The 13,050-nt window shown below is 45.3% G+C and overlaps 1 protein-coding gene across 1 annotated transcript in view; it reads right to left on the reverse strand.

Annotated features, from left to right (window-relative positions):
• LOC104386047 (serine/threonine-protein kinase TNNI3K-like) overlaps positions 1–13,050 on the reverse strand; it is a 74,537-nt gene that overhangs the window by 11,115 nt on the left and 50,372 nt on the right. The window contains exons 19-21 of the mRNA XM_009994580.1: positions 4,725–4,777; positions 3,990–4,042; positions 2,746–2,878 (exon numbers count right to left, since the gene is read on the reverse strand). Of these exons, the coding sequence (XP_009992882.1) occupies positions 2,746–2,878; positions 3,990–4,042; positions 4,725–4,777 (239 nt within the window). The remainder of the gene's footprint in view (positions 1–2,745; positions 2,879–3,989; positions 4,043–4,724; positions 4,778–13,050) is intronic.

Consider the following 13,050-nt stretch of genomic DNA (forward strand, 5'->3'; position numbering starts at 1 on the left):
CCTCCTGGGGATCCCCTGCACCCTCCTGGGGATCCCCTGCACCCTCCTGGGATCCCCTGCACCCTCCTGGGATCCCCTGCGTCTCCTGGGGATCCCTCTGCACCCTCCTGGGATCCCCTGCACCCTCCTGGGATCCCCTGCGTCTCCTGGGGATCCCTCTGCACCCTCCTGGGATCCCCTGCACCCTCCTGGGGATCCCCTGCACCCTCCTGGGGATCCCCTGCACCCTTCTGGGGATCCCCTGCACCCTCCTGGGGATCCCTTTGCACCCTCCTGGGATCCCCTGCACCCACCCCATGGGATCCCTCTGCACCCTTCCCATGGGATCCCTCTGCACCCTTCCCATGGGATCCCTTTGCACCCTTCCCACGGGATCCCTCTGCACCCTTCCCACGGGATCCCTTTGCACCCACCCCACAGGATCCCTCAGCACCCACCCCACAGGATCCCTCAGCACCCACCCCACAGGATCCCTCAGCACCCAGCCCCAGCTCCCAGGAGCACCCAGCCCAGCAGGTGCAGAGATGCTCAGCCAATCTTTGGATACAGACTGGTAGCTTAGAGGGGCTTTCCAGCCCGTGCTGTTGGGGAAGGGAGCTAAGACAGCCTGCCACCCTCAATGGAAACATCCTGCCAGGGACACTAAGCATGGGTGAAGACCCTCTGATTCAGGTTAAACCTGAAAAAAAGGCCTTTTGGGGAAAACATGAGAGAACCTTCAACTCACCCTAAAATAAAAAAAATACCTTAGTTGTTAGGATTACAAGAACACTCCATTGCGGGTTAAGTTGGAAACAGACTCAGATGTATCAAAACCCACGGATAGTTCTACTACAGTCTAAGGCTAAAACTAAGTATTTTTTTAGTACAAAACTAGTAGGTGCCTTTTCATGACTGGCAGCCACTTCTGACAAAGACAAAACTGCCAAAATGTTTTCCTAATGGAGTTTACACACTTAGTGAATCCAAATACATGGCTCATCCCTCTTGTTCCTTTTGAGCAAACACTTTTCAAGTAAAAACAAATGTATTTTGAACTCACATAAAAAATGAAGCAAAACCCTTTGTTTGCCTGCCACTTTGAAATGATGTGATCAGAGAGCAGGAGACAGGCAGGGAACAGTAGGATTGCCACCATGAAACTGTAACTAGAATGGGCTAATTGCTTTTAATCATATCCCATTCTCATCACAGCATTCATCATAAGAATAGATTAATTTCAGTCTGTCCTCACTGCAGCTTTTGTCTGCATAATGGTGCCTCAGGATGTTAATGTCACACAAACCCTGTGATTTTGTGCCTATATGAAGAAAGGAGGGCAGTTTGCCTCACTTTGCTTCTGCTCTAGCAAGGCTTTGGAAACATGACTCAGGTCCTGCAGGGTTTGTCTTTTGCCCAGCAGACACTGTGGAAAGAGGGCAAATGCAAAGCAGGTCAAGATTGTAATGAAAAATGTTCCTTTTTTTTTTTTTTTTTTTTTTCCCCTGCCAAAGGTAATGTAAGTGATATATTACCTGTTGGCAAAGTCTGGTCTTACCAAAGATTTTAAAGATAGGATTTATTCCATTAATTTAATGGGGTCAGGATTAGGAAAAGAAAGGGAGAAACACACTGTGTGCCTCTTCTGTAAGCTTTGCATGTGAGAGGCTGAACTTCTGAACATCACAAAGGCATCCCAAGGAGCTTAATCATGGTACAATCTCTAAATAGCAGAAAAGTGAATCTTTGTTCAATGACTTCTCCAACAGGAAAAAAAAACAGACTAAGGAAGGAATTAAAAAGTTAAACTTTGCACGTATCAAAAATGACTTAGAAAATACAAGAACAATGCCCTAATGACAAAAGTATTTTAGATTTCATGTAGTATTTGAGTAACTGATAAAGCAAGTGACCTAGTAAGGAAATAGCATATTGACAGGCACCTGAGAAACAGAATGAGACTTCCACACACTGTTGCTGATATTTATGTTCTGCTTGGGCATAAACATTTGCATGGACTAAGATAAAGGCACCTTTTTCAAGGTCAAAAAGTTGCCAAGGGCCATGATTTCTCCAAACACCAGAAAATCTATTTGAAATCCACCTAACAAACTCTGCAAATCCTTTCCCCCAGCAGCTGTTCTCTTCACACCCCAAACCCAGCTCAAACACACCAGGAGACCCCCCGTGTCTCTCAGCCATTCCAGTGGCTGGAGGAAAGGTCTGGGTGAGGTTCCTCCAGCTGCCCCTGTGCTGGGCCTGGCCAGACCCACCTCCCACCACAGGAGGGGACTGCAGCAGCTGAGGGCAATGGCAGAGGGGGGCAAAGCCTCTTGTGGCCCATGCTGAGGCACCCTCAGCCTCTAAGAGCTCCTGGCATAGACCAGGGGGTGAGGATCTCAGGGAGTGCCAAGTGCAGTCCTGGAAACTGATCTGCTGTTGCTCCCCCACTGCTGTTTGCAGGTGCTGTCTTAAGCTGGGAGAAGGAGAAGTATCAAGGCCTGGCTTTACAGCCCAAACACCAGTGGGAGAGACAGAAGGTCTACAGTCATATTGACCCATTTGTAACAGGACAAAGGATTTTAAGTTGTGCAGATCTGTAGCAAGTGTTACATGGGATTATGGTGGGATGCTCCTGGGCTTGTCACTGAGTGCATCATCTTAGCACCTCATAAGACACTCCAGCAAAAGCTTGGTGAATACTGTGCAAAGTAGCTACTTCTCTAATTCAGAGAAGATTAAATATTAATTTAATGAGCATCTTACCTGGTTTCAGGTGAGCAAATGGAATTTCACCTGTCAACAGCTCCCAGAGACACAAAGCATAGCTGAACACATCAGCCTTGATGGTGTACCTTGTGCACTGAGTGAACACCTCAGGGGCCATCCAGCGCAGGTTCTGTGCACCAGGAACAGCAAGAATCAACTCACAGGGTTTAATTCCTCATATACTCATCTTTTCCTGCATTTGTATGTTTGCTCTCCTTCCTTTTTGCATTTCCTTGCCTCCACTGACCCGTAAAACAATGGGGAAATTTGCTGGGAAAAACTGTCACCACAGCCTAATTTAGGCAGCAAATGATGGCACATTCTGTGACTGGCTCAGTCCCCTGATCCACACTGGTCAGGCTTGAAACATAAGAGTGGTACTAGAATACAAGCAGACCAGCCAGCCTTAAGGTCTGGAGGGCACCCCACAGGGTCTGAGCTTGTCACCAACACCAGCTCCCTGCTGCTGGTGGGTGGCAGAGCTGCTGAGCTCTGCCTTGGGCTGGTGCCTTCTCCCCTGGGATCTCACTGCTCCCTGCAGGAGCCCAGCTCTGAGGCTGCCTCACAGGAACCAGCCTCTCACTGCAGCAATGAGTTCCAGCTCCTTTTGCAGATTCCCTTTCCCTCAGTAACCCCATCTGCACTCTTTACCAGACAGCCCTGCCCTGAGGCAGCACCCAGGTCTGCCCTCCCTCCTCAGGGTGCAGGGACGTTGTTCCCCAGGTGCCTGCCCAGCCCTGCTGTGGCACCAGCCATCTGCTGGCAGGGTGCACACTTTGATCACCACAGAATGCACCTCAGGAAGACAACACCACTCTCGTGTAAAGCTGACCCTGTGAGCATTAGGCTTGTGATGGAGAAAAGAACTCTGACAGAAAAATAGGGTGGAAGAGCTAATCCCCTGGTAGAAATAGGGACCACCTGCCAACAAAGAGTGCACGGGAGTGGGGAAGGGTGGATTAAAACCATGACATTTTACTAAGGATTTTTTTGGGCAGTAGAGCCCCAAAGATAACCTTATAAAGCATTATTTGCTGTTGCAGATATTCTGTGTTCACTCATCTTTGCCATTGAAGAGGCTTAAAGGAAAAAAAAAACAACCCAAAAAAGAGACATTGAGAGAGATGAAATATTAAACCCTTTCATCTTTTCCAACAAAAAAATTCTAATATCATTTTCTCCTAAACTGAGTTTTCCTGCATATCTTATACTAAATATGTGGAGCAGAACAAGAAACAAACCCCAGGTTGTTTTGTCATATTGTCTTCATCCAGGGACTGCAAAAATCTAGATTCTGAAACACATAGAACAGAAAAAGAAAAATACTGTCAAGCCAGTACAGATGGTACCCACCTTATTGTACAAAAACACTGGTAAAAAGTTGGGTTTGTGTTTTGTGGTTTTTCTAATAACTCTGGGGTGGTGAAAGTCGAAGTGACCTATGGTGGTTGTTGCTGAGGACACACCCCAAGACAACAAACAGAATTCAGATTCATCAAGTACAGCCTAATTTTGAACACAAAAAGTTATAAAGGTCCATAACTGAGATAATGAGCTGCATTCTGCTCTTGTAACTAGAAGGAAAGCAACACGTCCTACAGCCTGGGGCTTGGCTGCCAACAGCCAGATGTGCACAACAGCACTGGCCCCAGATTCTGAGCACCTGCCATGGAAGAGGAGGGCACATCTTCTATTAGAGGCATTTTCAGCCAGCTGCTTCCCCTGTCCTGCCCCTAAGACTTACACAAATGGAGGTGTATCCACCTCACTATTGTCTGATCTTCCTCAGATAAACAATGGAGTACTCCACAGCACCTGCTAGCTTAGATGAGACAAAAACCTGAGGTATTCTCATCTCCAGAAGCCCTTTATCTTCTGTCATAATAACAAAATTAAGAGCAAGCTCGTCAGCACTTTCTTAGCCAGCACATGTTTTGATGTAGAGAGTTTGAAGTCAATCCGTAAAAGCTCCTTACCTCCAAAATCAGCAACAACTGCATGACCATCCTCATACAGGAGAATATTGTGACTGGGGAAAAATATTACAGATAATTGTTTAATAGTGTCTTAAAGATGATGAAAATACAGCTAGACTCTTGAGGAGTTCAAATCACCTGCTTGAGTAGATCAATGTCTATAGATCAACCACTTTTAGCTACATTGCATATTTATTGTTAGAAGTGCACATCAAGTCTGAGAAGAAAAATCCAACAGCTTCATAAAAGAAAAGGTCAGTTTCTAATCAATACTAGAACAAAATAATTTCTGTAATTAGTTTTAGACCAAGTGTAACAGCTGTATTCAATATCTGCACTTGATTACAGTGATGAAGTGAAAATGATGAGAGCTGAGTATAAACACAGTGGTAGCCTGTAAAAAACTACATGGACTGATTCTTTTCTCTTTTAAGGCTTGTATAAGTGCAAATTCCGAGTGGTGATTCCTAATTTATGCCAATGTGTAGAAGAGAAGGAATGGATCTGAAGAGTCCATGTAGAATGGATCACTGGAAACCATAAGAAATCCACTAAGCTGGGAAAAAACCCAAACCAACACAATGGTGAGGCCTATTTAATACCCACACTTGATAATGCAAATGTTATTTTCACAAGACAAAGGTCCTGTAATCCATAAGTATCTCCGTTTGTTTAGGGACAGAAGACACATCCCTTGCCCTGTAGCTTATCTGAGCACCTGGGATGAAAACCCTGGGGCAGGACTGGAGGTTTGTCACTTGGTGTGGCTGGAGGGAGGATTTCGGTCCTGCCCCCACTTGTGTCCCAGTTCTACAGTGTCCCTTTTCCCAGCACCTTTGAGATGAGCAGAGCACGGCTGATGACCTGTGCTGAATGGCTTTGGATCTAGACAGGGCCTCAGGCTGAGTGCCAGATTTCCATCTGCCTCAGGACTTGGGAGCATGCAGGGAATTTTTACCCTTTCCCCTAAACTGTCAGTGCAAAGCATGGTCCTTGTCCCTGCTGGGTGGGCAGAGCTGTGCTGCCCAGACCTGCAGCTCTCCTGCCTCTCCGTGCCTGGGCTTTCATCGGGCCAGATTCCACAGGCAGGGGTGCTGTGCAGCCCTTTGCTCCTGGGAATGCTGGAGGCCCTGGGCAGGGGCTGCAGAGCTGCCAAGTGTCTGTCCCTTCTGCCCCCCCGGCTGCAGAGCTGCACCCCAAATGTCTCACACCCCGTGTGGCTCATGGGGCTGCAGGCAGCAAGAAATCCCAGGAGAATGGGATAGTCATGCTAGACCTATATGTCAGGGATTATTTCCAGATAAAGTCTTCATCTTCACCCCAGACAGTATCTGGAGTTAGGAAGGAGGGAATAAATGCAGGGAAGTTCCTGTTTGATCAGCACATGCCTGGGCAGTCTCTGTCAGGACATCAAGAGATCAGAGACATCATTTATCAAAGATCATTTCTTGTACCAACACCTAGGAAGCTGTTGATTTCAGTGAGCTCTTTGAAACCATAGCAACTGCAGGTCGCAGGGAGTGTAAAGGATTGGAGAACCAGAACTTCACCTTCCATTGTCAGCAGAGATATTTGCAGGCTTAAAGTTAAACCTGCTGGATTTTTCCTGAAACTACTAGAACCAAAGAGGCAAAGGACGAGATTCGTGTGGTGGTTACACCCTTGTGTTGGAGGTAACGTGGAGACACCTCAGCTCTGTGTACATATGATTTGTTTGAAGACAAGGAGGGATGTGGATAATGTCTGGGAGGAAATCTGACCCTATGAATGCATCCCCTCTGTTGATGGGAGGATTTAAAAACATGAGCTTCCAAGTAGGAACAAAACAACTACAAAAAGATTTCTACACGAGATTATAAATGTTTCCTATGCATTTTATACAAGTGTCTTCTTGTGAGCAGGAAGGCAAGAGAGCTGCAAAACAATCCAAGCCAAACCAGAGCATTTCTAGCACTGAAACTGTGAAGAGGAAGATACTCACAGTAAATAAGAACCAGGGGGCAGCTGGAATGTTCTTCCCCCACCCGAGAGGATGTGGTGAAACGCGTGTTCAGAGAGATCTCCTTCCTTACAGCTACTAACAGGGTATTGCCAGGAACCCAAAGAGCTGCCATCTCGTCCCTGCCACACTCCATAGTCTGAGGGTTAACAAGTAGCCATCAGATTAACCACTCACCATCAGGTTCTAACAAATTAAATGTAGCTTTTCAGCTCTCCCTCAGCTCTTAGTTACCATTTTGCAATTTCATTAGCAAAATAACCCAAACTGAAAAAACAGAAATATTCCATTTCTTAAGTAAATTGCAAGTAGCAACTGGTAACTGAGATTTATGGAAGAGTTTAAAATGGAATGTCTGATGAAATTCAGAGAGGGAGAATTTCCGTAAAATCCATGCACTACTGAAAACAAAACCAAACCAAAACGTCTCTGACAGCAAGTCCTTCAGCTGGAAAGTTTCCAGTCAGCCCTGCCGAGGCTGATGTGCAGGCGGGTCACTAGAGGGGGATGCAGTGCACAGTTTGTGAGCTCCTCACATCGCCTCTGAATTTCCTTGTACTGTCGGTCTCTGTGATACGGATCAGTTGTGCCCTTTGGTAACACTTGGTTTAGCTTAATTGCACACGGTCATTCTGGAGAGATAATTCAAATTATATTTACCTTGCCAAATGAATAAAGAAAAAGAGCAAACAGTGACAAAGCATGGGAAACACTGGAGCTGGTAATGCTTCCTTTTTGCCAAGCCTGTTATCTCACCTAGCACTACAGATTCAGACAGTTTTGCATGTTGCTTTTGCTTGTCAACTCGCTGTGGAACTAAACCACTTGGGAGTTACAGCCTTTATCAGATAGACTTCCTTTTTAAAATCTTGGTTTTTTGTTGTATGTGCCCATTCCTTAATTGACTAAAACAGGAATAAGAAAGGAAAACAGAAGAGGAAAGATCTCTTTTCTCCTCTCACAGCCTTTTAATCCCCGTAAACAGCAGTGGGCATTAAATCAAACCAGCCTCTTTGAAATCCTTGGTTGTATTTCTCAAAGAGAGACACGTTCCCGTGTCATTCAGGAGAGACTCCTGGTTTTCACCAGCACTGTGGTGCTGCAAGCACAGCTTAGGGAACCTTCAAAACCTTAATCTTGAAAATCTATCTCTGTCCTAGCACAGTCTCCATTTCGTGGGTTTTGACTGACTGTGGATCTTGAAATTAAAGCTGTTGGCAACAGTCCTCCCTCTCCTGCAGTACTTCTTTATGGAGGGATAGAGAAGCAAAGGATTGAAGCTCTGTCAATCAAAATAAGCAAAATTGAATCCAGTCCAAAATGTCTTCTGTGTTTTGTAAGGGGCTCAGTCTAATCTGCTGGTGGGTTTTGCCATATGAAGTGAAGTATCCTGCTAGAGATAAGGTTTGAAGGCAGCTTTATGTACTGGATTTCATCTAGGCACTTCATTTTGAAGTCAGTCCAGCTTTGGGGAAGGTTTTACACTAGATGATCTTGGAGGTCCCTCCCAATTTAACAGCTTATGATTTTCTTAACTGTCACTTTCCAGGGGTTTCCCTTCAATCTCTCAGCATGCAGGCAGCTTTCCTTGCAACAAACCACATTGGGATTTGCTGAGGGAGTTCATTAATTCCCCAAGCATTGAGTAAACAGCTATATACATATTTATATGCATATAAATATGCATATAAATGCATATATTCCTATAATATGCATATTATATAAATATGCATATATATGCATATATTCCTTTTGCTTCTGCAGATCCATAAGTGCCTTTCAATTGCCTTTATTTCCCACTCTTCTCTCTCCATACAATCCTGAGTACACAAACCATGGGTCACTCACTGCGTGCTGACACGTGGCAGCACAAGCTCTCACAACTGGACTGTTCCCTCCACACATAGAAATACAACTCAGCTACACGTGCTCAGACCTGGCTATAGGAAGACTCTTCTCCTGCCAGTGCAGCAAACAGGAGCCCTGGTGCAGCCAACCAACACCAGCAACCCTCTTGGTTGTGTGGGCTGGAGATGCCAGCCCAGTGGCTGCAGTGTCCTTCCCAGCCCAAGAGCACACACTCAGTGCAGGAGAACCTTGGTGCAGGCTGTGCACTGCTGCCTGAGCTACTCCACAGCTACAGCTTTCTCATATACCAGAGGGAAAGGCAGTGGCCACCTCAGGGTTGTGGTATTTTCCCTTTGCTGCTCTCCTGAGCTACAGGGCTTCCACTGGGAAAAGTGGTGTGATTCATGTTCACAGAGTTTGGTGGAGTTGTTATAATTTGGAAACAACACTATCATGTAACAGTTACTTAATAAAACAAAACTGAGGTAACTGAGGAGGTGGGAACACAAACCACTCTCACAACACTATCCAACTTCAAATGGGAATTTGGAGTGGCTAATAAACAAGGTGAGCACCTACTCCATGGTCATTAGGAGAAAAATGCAAGTATCTAGAGAGAACAGCACCTACTTTACATTAGGAAAACAGAGGTCCTGTGATAATCCAAGAGAAGGTGAAGAGGCCAGCCAATAGATGGTAGACCCAGGGCACTCACACCATTTGAAGTGAAGGTAAGCTGTGAAGGAATGGATAGATTATCTGTTCCTTAAAGACCTGAATACATGAAAGTCTCAAATATCTTGGAAGCCATTGTTCCAACTGAAGTGTGTGCACCAGCCAGGCAAAGCTAGGGCCCAGACTCCAAAATATTTGGGTCTAACAGCAGAGGACTGGGCTGGTTTGTTGATTCCCAGAAGGTCTCAGAGTCCTAAGGTGAGTGGTGACTAAAATTATTTGTTTGGTTTTATTATCTGCAGAGGGGGATGAACAAAACACTAAGCACTGGGGTTTGAATAATGCCTCCCACGTGAGAAAAATTATGTGCTTTCATTCCTGGCTGTGTAAAAAAAGGAGTATTTTGAATCTAAGTTGTTTTCCAGTCTTCAGAATTATTTCAGTTCATGTCTTGTTCAATGTGACACTCTCAGTTGAAGGTTTTTTTAGAAAAGAAGCTGAACTGTATGACATGAGGGTTTGGGAACTCATAGCTGAGGTCAGTAAATTGTAAAAAATAAGGGTAATACTTTTCAAGTATGGATAACTACAGTTAGACTAAAAGGTGATCCGATTCACTTCACTCTGTTTTCAGCTTCCGAGACCCTTTATTCTCAGCCTTGCAACCTTGGATCTTTGCAACATCAGTACGGAATTATAAGTGGTTGTCTCCTGCACTGGGCATTGATTCCAGGGGGCATCACTGTACACACTTCTGAGGTGAGCCGTAGTACTTATCGATTTCATCAGTGTCCAGAAACACAGATTTAACAGTTTAACACAAGACACCCTGACTTTAAACCCTTGCTATGATCCCCTGCTCTCCCTCCTCTTTATAGAAATATACAAAGCAGAAGATTGGTGCACCATAAACACAGGTGGAAGTTGCCAGATCGCTGAGATAAGGCTTGAGCTGGGAGGTGATTTCTCAGCTGCATTGGGACTGGACTGGGCCACCCAGGCAGGTCCCCCAGGGGCCACAGGTCTCTCCTGCCACTGCCCTCCTCTTCTATCCTCAGAGATCCATGTCTTAGGAATCAGCTGCACTTTTCCAGGCAGCTCAGAAATAGTGAAGTGTGGTGAGAATCACTTTTTTCTAGGAGAAAAGGAACCCCCTGACTTTTTGCCCACCAATTCATTTGCTTCCCAGTCTCCTGTGGCACCACTATAAGTACACGCTGCTGCAGGGACAAGGCATCTGCCGTGGGTGCCAGCAAGCAGAAAATCTGACAGGAGCTGGAATAAGACCTCCCACTTCTGCACTTGGCCAGGTCTGGCTGGGTATCAGTTCATTTACTAGCACACTCTCTAGAGAGAAGAGGAGGCTCTGCTCTTGGTCCTGAGACTTGATGAGAGAAGAAACCTCTGAACGTAACTGGAAGAGTGAGCTGTGCCACATGATCAGTCTTCTACAGCTCTGGTAAAGTTGGACAGAGTCAAGCTTAGGGACAAAGACAAAAGACTTGCTAGTTAACTGTTTGCTAATGAAAGACAAGTGCTGTATCCAATATGCATTACAAGAACATAGAGCACAGCCACACGGGCTTGCAAAACGTCTTTTAGCAGGAAAAGTGAATGGAGACTCTTTGAAATTGCTTCACCTTTTCAAGGAGGCTATTGCAATTGTTTCAACTTTCAGCAAAAAGCACACAAGGGGTAGCAGAAAACCACCATTTGCATGCAACAAATGAAGAGCAAGGCATTTAGAAACTAGCATCAAAACTGCAGGAGGCAGTCTCTGGAAGGGCTGGCTCAGTCTGGCCCCACCTCTGAATGCTACAGTTACTGATCATCTTTTCTGAAGTGAAGCCCACAGAAATAAGGCTCGGAAGGTGCACTTCACAAACACTGTTATTGCCCCAATGGCACCTCGAAATTTGAAAACCACAGATGAGGAAGGAACTCTTAAGCCTCTGTTTTGAGAAATTCTGCAAGATAAATCTGAGCTAAAGAAGGTTAAGAGTGAGCTCAGCAGAATCAAAATTAATTGTCTTAAGTTAAGGGCACACACAGTTTGAAATGGTGAGACCAACCCTTATTTTCTTCATGAAACCACAGAAGGAAAACCCAAGAAAGGCATCAGGAGGGTGTAATCACCCCAGCTTTTACAAAAGCAAGCAGTTCTGAGGGCCTGGGGATGCAAGGGCTTCTCCCTCAGGCAAAGCATGTTCAGTGAGTGTTCCTTTGCCAGTGAACAGGGCCAGGAAAGATCTCTCTACCTCGAGCAGACTGTGTGCTTAATGAAAGGCAACTGCTATTTTAAGGTTTCATAAGGGATTTTATAACAAAGAGGAGGTGCAGACACCATCCCCATTACCACCAGGCTTCCATCCTCTCTTTCATCTTTCTCACTGAGCCAGCTCTCAGAAACTTTAACAGACGGGTAGAGCCATCAAATGAAGGTTAGTTGTGCAAAGCCTTGGTCCAGCCCTGTTCAGCTATTATGCCTTAAATTAAACTGAAACTAAAATGGTCTCTTTTATTAAAGTGCTATAATAATTGTGGCTACAATCCCTCACCATGGTGTAAGTAGTAATAAGCTGATCCATGTCACCATTGCTGATAGCTGTCAGAACTTCTTTATCCAGAACTGGAAAGAAAAATAAAACTCCCAATTATTCTCAAAATGGAAGGATAACCCCTTTTCCAGGGTGGAGACATGAAAGATTAATTTTCTTCTCTGTTCTGTCAAGCTGTGTTGAAGATTTATTTAATGCATTATGTGCATTGCATTAGGTTTCAGAACTCACAAGGAGGGTTACAAGCTGTGTGAAAAGTTAAGGTAAAAAATTTAAGGCTCCTGTGAAGCCATTGGCAAAACTTTAAACAAGAGGCTCAGAATTTGACTCTTGGTCTTTCCTTCAGCTTTTGTAAAGATTTTCATCTAGTAATTGTGCCTGTGGGCTGACTGGGACCCATGCTGCAAACATGACTTCTGCTCTCACAATGAAAAGTTTCACAGTTAAGCTACTCTCAGCACCACACGTGAACCCCACGCACGTCCTTCCAGCAAATTATCTTTTGACCCCCACAAACATAATCTGGTAAAAGTCATCTGAGGCAATGATATGCTTTTGGCTCTCTACTGAGACACTGGTTTTGGTTTTCTTTTGTGGAGAGCATTATTTAAAATCCCTCAAAGCAGAGCTATTTTTTTAACACTCAGCAGTGCCAAGGGATGAAGCTGAACCACAGCTTGGATCTTTGCAGTCCTACAACAGCTGCACAGGCTGCAGCATCCAGACATGGGGCTCTTGTCCTGCACCACGACTGAGGCAAGAACTGCAGCTCCAAAAGCAAGCACCTCCCTCTGAGCTCCATGGCTTGGTGGCGTGGAAGGAACCTGGGAAGGGATGAAGCTGAATGGGGGAGACTCCCTGGGAATGTCGAGGATGCGTCAAGTCAAGGGGGTGAGGAGAAGGGAACCTTGATGGCCAGGAGGAGGACAGCAGGTCACGGACATGGGTGGTTGGCCATGGAGAAATGAGGCAGAAAAAGAAACATGAGGTAGTAAGAAGGCATGCTTCCAGCCTGTCTTCTTTGCAGGTTGAGATCCAGGTCGGTTTCTGCACAGGGAATCCTAGTGAATTCATCTCACACTTTAGGAGCTGGACACTCACTAATAAGGCTTGGCCTTAACAGCCTTTTTTTCTGTAACATTTCCAAAAGCCTCTAGAAGAGCATGTAGCTGCTGTCAATAGCTGCTTCTTTTCTTGAGAAAGGTGAATGTGAAAAAAGCTCTGCCCAGTGCCAAAATTTTCCTCA

The sequence above is a fragment of the Chaetura pelagica genome, unplaced genomic scaffold (assembly GCF_000747805.2).
Source record: "Chaetura pelagica isolate M959 unplaced genomic scaffold, ChaPel_1.0 scaffold243, whole genome shotgun sequence".
Classification (NCBI taxonomy): domain Eukaryota; kingdom Metazoa; phylum Chordata; class Aves; order Apodiformes; family Apodidae; genus Chaetura; species Chaetura pelagica.